The sequence below is a fragment of the Manihot esculenta genome, chromosome 9 (genome assembly GCF_001659605.2).
Source record: "Manihot esculenta cultivar AM560-2 chromosome 9, M.esculenta_v8, whole genome shotgun sequence".
NCBI lineage: Eukaryota > Viridiplantae > Streptophyta > Magnoliopsida > Malpighiales > Euphorbiaceae > Manihot > Manihot esculenta.
In genome coordinates this window covers 12,039,778-12,050,275 of record NC_035169.2, presented here as the reverse complement: position 1 = coordinate 12,050,275, position 10,498 = coordinate 12,039,778, and the positions used below count along the sequence as shown (strand labels likewise).

At 34.8% G+C, this 10,498-nt stretch overlaps 1 protein-coding gene and 1 pseudogene across 3 annotated transcripts; both read left to right on the top strand.

The window, feature by feature from the left end:
- Positions 1-1,805: 1,805 nt before the first annotated feature.
- LOC110621953 (protein REVEILLE 8) lies at positions 1,806-6,972 on the top strand. Of its 3 annotated transcripts, none has more exons than XM_021766260.2 (9): positions 1,806-2,297; positions 3,473-3,530; positions 3,603-3,726; positions 3,794-3,979; positions 4,089-4,214; positions 4,309-4,409; positions 5,299-5,358; positions 6,311-6,423; positions 6,505-6,972. In XM_021766260.2, the coding sequence occupies exons 1-8, from the start codon at positions 2,041-2,043 to the stop codon at positions 6,392-6,394; spliced, it is 996 nt and encodes a 331-aa protein (XP_021621952.2). In that variant the 5' UTR covers positions 1,806-2,040; the 3' UTR covers positions 6,395-6,423; positions 6,505-6,972. The 3 variants fall into 3 exon arrangements, with proteins under 3 accessions (XP_021621952.2, XP_021621951.2, XP_043815737.1); XM_021766259.2 differs by having other exon boundaries at positions 1,810-2,297; positions 4,300-4,409; XM_043959802.1 differs by having other exon boundaries at positions 1,816-2,297; positions 3,821-3,979; positions 4,300-4,409.
- A 752-nt stretch (positions 6,973-7,724) lies between these two features.
- Positions 7,725-9,535, top strand: LOC110622416 (annotated as a pseudogene).
- Positions 9,536-10,498: the final 963 nt, after the last annotated feature.

The following is a 10,498-nucleotide window of genomic DNA, read 5'->3' as shown; positions in this document are numbered from 1 at the left end:
TTATCTAGTAATTTTTTTTATTTTAAATATAGTTAGATTGTATTTTTTAGAAATTATATTTTTTAATTAAATAAAATATAATTTAAATATTTTTTACTGAAAATTAATATATTTTATAGTAATATTATAATATATAAAAAATTTTAAAAATAAATTAAATATTTTAACGGGGTATAAAATCGCGCATGTTGAATAAAGCTTGTTATGAATAAATAGATTGATTTAATAAAGGGGGAAAAAAAAGCGCGAGGAGAAATGCAAATGGATCGACTTTGTGCATGTGCAGTCGTGCTCATGGACATGGCACGTGATTTGACACAACATCCCCGACTCTTGTTCTGCTGTGCACAAATTTTCCTACTTTCACTTCCATTTTTCATCATGGTTGGTCGGCAGCTCACCGTACTCCGCTTTTTACCAGTGGAGATCAGCCCTCCACGTGTCGCTTGATCTCTGTTTATTATTGCCACGAATACTAGAGATGAACTTTCAGCCGTTGGATGTAGGAGCAGCATTCATCAATTGGTGGCCACTAATCTTTACACCATATATTATTAGTGGAGTAGAAGAACTCACACTTAACTTTCAGAGGGCCCACTTTCACATTTCCACTTGGCGATTTGGCTCTATAACTTCGAAAAGATCGGGGTCGCTGCCAAGCCAAACCAAACCTTGTGTCGGCTCGGCTGAATCTCCGCGTCTCGGCTAGTCCCGGTCCCGTCCGGCTTGAGCCTTCAACTGGCCAGATCAATTTTGTCATTGGAATCGGTTAAATTTGGAACTGAAATCAGTATGCTCAGCACTCAATATTTGACATTAAGTTTGAGGTTTTTTTTTTTAATAATAATAATAATTAGTATTTAAAATTTATAAAAAATATTTTATTATTTTTATATTTTAGTATAAATTATAAAAAATAAATATGTTAATATGTTGATAGATAAGTTAGTTGTTTAATTTTAGGGATTGTATAATTATAGGTTTAATTTTTTTTATTTAAATACTGTATTTTATGTATAAATAGATTATAATTTTTACTGTAAAATAAAATAATAAAATATTATAATTTTACATATTTTATAATTAAATATATTAAATTTAATTTAAAAGATAGTTAATTATGATATCTTCCCTTGTTAAGCTTTAACATATGTTATATTAAATATACACAACTACTTTTTGTTGGCATGTGCCTTAGAGATATAATCATTATAATTGAGAAAGCAAAATTTTTAAATAATTTTTCTCTAGGTTTTATGTTGTATCATGAAGGTTGGAGTTTTTAAGACTAAATATATCTCCTAAAATATATATTACTTTATAAATATTAAAATTAATTTATAAATATACTTCATTTATCTCATAAAAATAAATTTAGTTTTTTTACACAATCAATTAATTAATATTTGAAAATATAGTGGCTATAGTTTAGGAACTTTCAATTTTTATGAAAAAAATAATTTTCATTTTAAATTTTATAGATAGACTTAATAAAATTTATTTAATATAATTAAAAATTAATAAATTTTGTACAGTAAGTTTTTAATGTAGGCTCCATTCATATTATTAAATTATTTTTAAAAAATTTATATAATTTTATTTTACCAATATATATTAAATAGAAATATAATGGCAAAATTAATAAATACATCAATCATTATTTTTTAAAAAAAAAACAAGAAGTGTATAATTAAGGAGGGATGAAAAGGGAAAAATAATCTCAATGGAGCATTTTGCGTACAGAGATAAATTTTAGGAGGAAGATTATTTGTGGTTGGTTTTCACACAAATGATTGGCTGCTGTATCCGCGAAGGATGAGGTGAAGGAAGAGAAAATCAGCTTAGACGAGGAGTTGAAGTGGGCGATTAATTGAAAGGTGACGGATCACTCTCTAGTCTCCAACACACTTGCCCAGCCCGCCAAGGAAAACTTGTCCAATTTCTGTGCCCTTGCTCGCCCTCACAACAACCTCTCTCAGTCTCTCTCTCTCTCCACAAATCTATGATTTGCTTTGGAAATAGAGCAGCATCAGGAGGGAAATGATCAACACCAACTCATCCTCATCATCAGCGAAGCCACCACCTCATCCACCGCCGCCGCCGCCTCCTCCTCCTCCTCCCCCTGCTCACCCGCCTCAATCGATGGCCACCTCATCGTGTACTGCGACCTCGACATCAACGACACAGCCTACGTCCGATGGCTCAGGCAAGAAGGTGAGGAAGCCCTATACCATCACCAAGTCTCGAGAGAGCTGGACCGAAGAAGAGCACGACAAGTTCCTCGAAGCTCTTCAGCTGTATGGCCCTCATACTTTAATTTCTCTTCTTCATCTTACATTTCAATTCGATTTTACCTCATTTTCCTAAGAGTGAATTCAGCTATGGCGAAAATATTTTACTTTTAAGTACATCATATGCTTTGATGACTTGATTCATTTATCAGGTTTTTGCTTAATTGAATTTTATTTCACATAAGCAGCAACTTCTTGATGTGTGTGTTTGCATCATCATGTTCTTCTTCTTTATTTATCTTGTGAGAAACTGTGCGATAAAGGATGGATTATAATTTGAAAAATTCGGGCATTATGAGTTTCAGGATTAAATGAAACCACCTTTCAGGAAAAATCTTATTTTAATATTTTTACTAACACATATTATATTTAATTTTTAATTTTCTGATTAATATATTTAAGAAAACCCGTTTCTATCAATTGGAAATTCCAGTTGCCGAGACTTCAAGCATAAAGTTGGACGGTTGCTTAAAATTTATATGTGTGGCAAATTAGAGCACACTTAGCAATTAATTTGAGTTAAGTTGACTTAATTCTGACTGTAATTAAAGACTAATGTTAATTTTCCGTTTTAGTTAAACTGCATTGTTGTTTCTTTCTTGCCCATAATTTTAGTTCAATAGTCGGAGAGAAAGAGAAAGAGCCAGAGAATTTTCTAAATGGAACAAAAAGACATTTTCAAAGTAGAGATAAATGCAGTTTCCAACCTAAATTAAACATATAACCGTGTTATGTATGTTGTTGTGGAATATGAAAAAAAAAAACATACCACATTACAGACTAACACATCTCTTTATGATTTTATATAATAATTCATGATTTTCCACATGCAACGAGAAATTATGAAAACTGATTCTATCAAAATTAAATGGTTGAATAATTAAATATATTTAATTATTTCTAGCTATGAGGTTTAAATGATAGCTAGACACCTGATAGCGGATACTTTATATGTAAATGATCAGATAATTTTTCAATACACTATGCAAAGAAATTCATGTTGCAAGGGGGTCATGCCCCCCTCCCCCCCCCCCCCCCCAATTAACTCCATTGCTGTGCATATTTATTAGTAAAATGGAGTATAAAATGCTTTATCCTACTTTTTAGAACTTTTATCTGATGGAATTGAACCCTGAATTCGGCACCCTGTCTTTTTTTTTCTTTTTTTAATTATCATTTAGGTTTGATCGTGACTGGAAAAAGATAGAAGATTTTGTGGGTTCGAAGACAGTGATCCAGGTATGAGTGCACTGTTCTCTTCTTTGCAGGGTAAAAATTTGGGAGGTCTTTTACTGATTATTGGCCTTTTAGATTCGGAGTCATGCACAGAAGTACTTTTTGAAGGTGCAAAAGAATGGAACAATTGCACATGTGCCTCCTCCTCGCCCTAAGCGCAAAGCTGCTCATCCTTATCCCCAGAAGGCATCCAAAAATGGTAAGTCTCTCTCATTAGTTATGATGGTGCATTCAAGTGTAACCTTACAGAATTGTGTTGTTGACAGCCAACATGTCGTATCTTGATGTTGCAGTTTTAGTGCCACTCACAGCATCTATGGCATACCCTTCTTCAATAAATGCCCTTGCACCTGGATATGCTCCATGGGATGATGCTTCCATGCTAATAAATACTACAATGAGCAAACTCATGCCATCACAAGATGAATTTAGCAGTCTTCATGGAGCTGAAGGCATGCATTACTTCTTTCTATGTTATTTTCTTGTTATTGTATTAGTAGACTATCTTTACTAGAGGGAACATTCCAGCACTTCTTATGCCATATAACGTTACTGATTCAGCTGATATTGGATCAAAGGGGATAGCAAGGATCAGTAACAATAACGTTAGTGGCCTGGGGACCTCAGGTAGAACACTGCCAAGTTCTGATATACCAAAACAAGGGAAACAGGCTCCTGTGCTTCATGGTAATCTTCTAGACTCATATATGTTCTCCATTCACCCTATGAGAACAAACAGGGTTCCCTTTCATTTCCCACTGATGATCTGCAGGTTTACCAGATTTTGCTGAAGTATATAGTTTCATTGGAAGTGTTTTTGATCCAGACACCAAAGGTCATGTGAAAAAGCTTAAAGAAATGGACCCTATAAATTTTGAAACTGTAAGTTATGTGAAACTTGATGAAGATGGTTTTAGTTACCTATGTATTGTGTCAGTTGCTTTTTTTTCCTGTACCATGTGAAGATAGCTATTGGTAGAGTTGGATAAAAGAAAAATGGTCAAGTGGCCTGGTATGGAAGTGGGAGGTGACTAATCTTGTAATTGAAATCTGTAGAATTGTTAACTAGGAATATATTCATAATCTATTTGTTTTTAATTTAAATATTGCGTGTGATCAGGTGTAACTTACCAATCTCTTGTATACTTGAACTTAACTTAAGAGTTACTTAGAAAGGGTAGTATAACCTCATAAACTCTGTATAGTTCACTCTTATCTTCTATTTTATCTGTATAATTGGACTTGATAGAGTTGGTTCCTACTACAGTCCATCCCATGGCATGCTAGGTGTTCTAGTTTCAACTCTTAAGAAGTGGCTTTCATTTGGGGTGGCTTGTTGGTTACATGGATGGGCATAGTTCATCATAAATGAAGACAAATTGGGACCTGCATATCAGCTTACGCTGATGTGGAAGGAATATAATTTTCTGAAGCCTCATAATTCAGCTCAGTGTGACTTATGTAGTCCCTCTTGCAAATTTAATAAGCTTTTTGGTTTATGCAAATTACTCGGTTTTCCAACCTGGCATTACAATCAATAAAGTATGATATTTTAATGCTTTTCATTAGATAGTGATGTTAATTCTCCAGAGTTGGAGTTGTTGTGATGGGATCAAGGTTTTCTTTTTGGGTTCTACTACGCATTATAGGCGTTTGGTTGGCATAATTAATTTGGCCAAACACAAATTTGTGAATTATAAGTGCCTAATGTGATTCTCATGATTTCTGTTCCAAATATGCAATATGCATAATACCTTTTGGTGACTTGCAGGTTTTGTTATTGATGAGGAACCTCACTGTAAATTTGTCTAGCCCTGATTTTGAGCCAATTGTAAGTATCAGTGCTTCTTTGTAGCTTGTAACTGCAAAAAACATGTGGTGAACTTATGTACCATTAATCTGATATGTTAGAAAAAGAATAAAGAAATTCCTTGGTCCATGTACTCGTTTTACTTCCATTGACTCATTGAAAGAGTCCTACTTTGACCTTTTACAACGGTTACAATCTCCTTGCAATTATACTACAGAGCAGAATTTTACATAAAAATAATTCTTTACTTCATGCAAATAAGGAATTAACATCTAACATTTTATATTTCATTTATCTTTGCTTCATTTTTCACGTTAAGTAAGTGCATATTAACTAGCTGATATGATTTTTTTTTAATGCATTTCCGCATGAAGTGGAAATTTTGTTGTCATTAATACTTTTAATTATCATTCACCCTAAAGAGACTTTGTTTGTCGGGGGTTTTATGTGTTCAATAGAAATTCATTGCATTTGCAAATAAAATTCAGTAATCTAACATTGCAGTTTCCAAATAAGTTCAGTAATCTAAGGAAATATATTGTGAGAGGCTGAGAGGGGCAGTAAACAAACAACAAAACTCAAAAGCATTATTTTTATTAAGAGTGTGAAAATATGTTTAAGCTGAGGATTCAATTGTGAAATAGGTTAGTTGTTCTGTTGTAGACAAAATATGTAAGCGAGGTAGTTCTTTGTTGTGTAATTGATCTGTTTGAAAGGGATTCCAAATTGTGAGAAGACTGTTTGGCTAACTAATGATTTGTGAAATATGTGAAACAAACTCATCAACCTCTGAATCCCTCTCTTCATAATCTTCTCCCATGTCACAGAAGCGTTTTGGTTTTAGTTGTCATTTTGAACAAGGAAAAATGGCCCTGTATAATATCTTTGAAATAGGGATTATTTTAGATTATATATTCTCTTAGTTAAATGATTAATATTTGACCTTGCTAGTTGATCTCCTTGGTTAATTCAGCGAAATGTCTTGTCATCCTATGACATAAATACCAAAACAGTGGGAGTCACTGCCAAGAACCAAACCAGCGATATATCATGTTGAATTTTTTGCTACTCTCAACTTGCTGACTAGTGAGTGTTCTACTCTCTCTCTCTCTCTCTTTGCTGTATTTACCCACATCTCCTAACAACTTTTTTCTTCGCGGTAACCAGGTGATGTGTAGCTAGAATTTCTTTCTGCTTCAGTGGAACAATTAGTAGCTCCTAGCAGTTTTTGCAGTGCATGCTCAGAAATTCAGTAAGAGGCAACTCATAGCAGCCACAGCCAAGACGTATCTAATGGTGGAAGATGTTTTATATTAATTTCTAAGATCCACAAATATATGGATCTTAATTTCCACCAGCACCAGTAGGAATGGCTTATCTTCTTCTGTACATGTTAGGCCTTTCAACCAAAAGTGTGTATATCTTGCGAGGTTTGCTTGATGTTTATTTAACCATTCGTTGATATAGTTGAATTTCCAAGTCATGGTGCACTTTTTGCCAAGGTAGTGTAACTAGAGTTTGAACACATTAAAATAAGATTGCCTTCAGAATTGACAATGTGTTAATTTTGTGTACCGGAACTCCCTATTCTTATTGTCAATATAAGGTGTTGCCTTTTCTTACTGGTTGATCCAAGTGGATTTCTTGTTCTTGATTCACTCTTATCATTCGTATGTACTGGATGCGTAATTGATTGTCGCGACCTTATTTATTATTTTGAATGTCGATGGATATGAGAATAAATTTATTACTCACTAGATTAGTTCTCAGTTTATTTCGTGGAATATAACTTATTTGGGGAAAATGTTTTCTTGTTAAAAGTTTAGTGGTTTTGATAAGGTTATCAAAATACACATGTTATATTTCGTTTGATTAGAAAATGTCTGTTTACATGGTCATCAATTTGTTTAGGGCTTGTTTATAGGTTTGGGCCTGAGCTTAAGTCTGATTAATGCAACCTGGATTAAGGGTCATATGGTGTAATTAGATTGCTTTTTTATCATTTTTATGTGTATTGAAATTCGAGAATTTTTTATTTATTTATGCAAGTTTTTACTTTGAAAAATAAAATCTTTTTAAATATTTTTGTTATGCTTTTTTTTTTATTATGTATTAAGTTTTCAAATATATGTGTGAGATGCATACCAAAAATATGTGTGTGCGAGAGATATTATACTCTTTTATTACTTTGATTTTTATATAGCTTAAAATGTATTAATTCATTAAATTGAATAATTTATATTGCTGAAATATTTTAAAGTTAAAAGATTTTTTTAATTATATTAAATAGAAACAAATTAATAAATTACTATTTTAAAAATGAAATTGGTGTATAATTTAGGATAAATTTTTGAAAAATTAGAACTGTTAGTAACAATAACGCTAGTTTTATGAAAAATCCCTCTCACACTCTCCCCTTCCCCACTTCAGTCCCTGATGGCGGTGTAAACTATCAGTGACATGCCGTCTCAGGGCAAACTAAATAGAAGCAGAAGCTAGAAAATAGAAATTGGTGGCTCATCTCCCCGCCATTCTGGCTTGGATTTAGGGTTCATCCTATATTCAGAGGGGGAACTATAATGCTTCAACACCAAGTAGTACAGTCTCCGGCGAGGCTAGGCCTCACAAACCCAAACTCACCTTCTCTTCAAAACTCCACCCCTCCCAAATTCCCCTCATTATCCTCCCCAACAGCAACTTCCACCTCCCCACCACCACCACCACCACCATCAGCAGCAGCATCCCCCAAATAACTCCGCCACGTCCTCAGCTCTCCTCCCTCTTCTGCCTCTTTTCCGTAGAGCCCAGTCTCTTCTCCTCCAGATGGCCTCCTTAGCTTCCAAGTCTTTCGAATTCTCCCCCAATCGATCCCTTTGGCTCTCCACCACTCGTGAATCGCTACCTTCGTTCCTCTCCTCCCAGATCCAGTCAATGCCTCCGCCTCCACTCGAGTCCAATACTTCCTCCACTAATGAAATTCTTTCTCTTTTCACTTCCCTCCAGACCCAGCTTTTCGAAGCCGTGGCTGAGCTCCAGGAAATCCTCGACCTGCAAGATGCCAAGCAAAGAATAGCTCGGGATATCAAATCCAAAGATTCTGCGCTTCTCAACTTCGCTAATAAGCTCAGAGAAGCCGAAAAGGTCCTCGATATCCTCGTCGATGATTACTCTGATTATCGACGTCCCAAGCGCGCAAAATCAAAATCATTAGAGGATGACTGTGTGAGCAATACCACTATTGCCTCTCAGCTTGAGTTGTCTGATATTTTATCTTATGCTCACCGGATAAGTTACAGCACTTTTGCGCCGCCAGACTTTGGTGCCGGACAGGCTCCTCTTCGGGGGGCACTTCCTCCTGCTCCGCAAGAAGAGCAAATGCGAGCTTCTCAGTTGTACGCTTTTACTGACCTTGATGTGGGACTGCCTAAAAATGTTGAAAATAAGGAGAAAATCATTGAGGCAATCATTGAGCCTCCCCCACCGCCAAAACCATCGGAGACCAATCAGCTTCCAAATTTTTCTGCCATTCAGAGCTTGCTTCCTCCCAATATCACAGTTCCATTTGGGTGGAAATCTGGGATGCCAGTTGTTTTGCCTACGGATTTACCCCCGCCGCCCCCAGGATGGAAGCTTGGGGACCCATTGCCTCCATTGGAGTCTCTTCCTCTGTCTAGGCTGGGGGAGCAACAATGGCAGCCAGTTGCTCCTCAGGGGTTGCATAAGCCACCTGAGACTATACAAGTTCGACATGTACAGATTGATATTCTTGATCAAGGTGATGATAGTAGTGATTATAGCAGTAACGAAGGAAGTTCAGATGATGAAGATTGAGGGGACGATCGTATGATTAATTGATAGCATGAAATGCCAGACTTGCTCCTAACATGGTGGTGAAATTCTGCAGTTGCATTTGATGTCCCCCTGGGCTTCAATATATGAGTGAGGTGGAATTTGTTGAATCTGTATGTTACTTTTACAAAGGTCTTGGGCACTTCTTAGACTTGACCTAACTTTTGATATCAGAGCATCTCCATCCATTAATATTGGGCCTTCCATAATTTTTATAATTTTTGGGATAAGGGTAATATATTTTTATAAGAGTTTTAGTCTCGTCTTGGTCCCTCCTTCTGTAGAATGAATTATACAGGTACAAATTTAACAGAATTGTTATTAATTATTATTCTATTTTCTACCTGCACTACATGTGGCAAATAACATATTGTGTTTACCATTTTTTTTTGTCCACTTGTAAATTTCATATGTTGAATACACTGAAAATGTTTGTATTAAAATTTTTTTTCTTGGTTGATATTTTTTATGAAAAGTACTTTCAGAGGGTTCCATTTTAGATGGAGAAGATATAATTGATGGTTTTTAGTTTTATTATAGATCATAAATGTATGAAGGATGAGCATCTGTTAAGCTGTATAAAGTTTTTTTTTTTTTCCATGGGAAAATTTGAACTTTCAACACATGTGGGCAGTAACCTGGAATCCTCTTTTTCTCCTTCATGCCTGCCATAATTCATGAGAATTTGGTTGTGGTTTAACTGCAAGCAAATGGATGTTTGGAGTTTGTTTTACTAGGTATTTGTTAAAGTTAATACTCAAATACCATTCCATGCAAATAATAAATTTTGTTGAAAACCATAATTATTTGTCTATAGAACTCTATGAATTTGTACATCTGACTCCACATTGATGGATTGATTCTTTGCTCCTAACAAATGTTGCTATGGGGGGTATTTTGGGTATAATCAAGCGATTCTTGAGTTTTCTTTCCTAGCAAATAAAATTCTTATGACCATGCTTCTTGAGTGGTTTGATGTGATACCGATAGAATTTGTAGCATTCATGGTACAAGCCATCTGATTATGTCTTCTGATAGATCATAAAAGTAATATATGAGTAGTTATGTCTTCTGTGCAAGCCATCTAGTAAAATATGAGAAATGTTTTGAAATAGAAGTAAGATAATTAATCCATCAATTTAATCATTAGGTTCCTAGGGAAGCATTTCTGGTGAATTAGGAGAAGTACTGAACTTTAATTAAGTTGTCACATGGATAATCTTTTAAAATTAATTGTAGCTAAGTTTGTATAATTCTATCTGCCTTCTTTTTTACTTATGAGATAATACTTTGGGTTGTAGAGCACTGATAT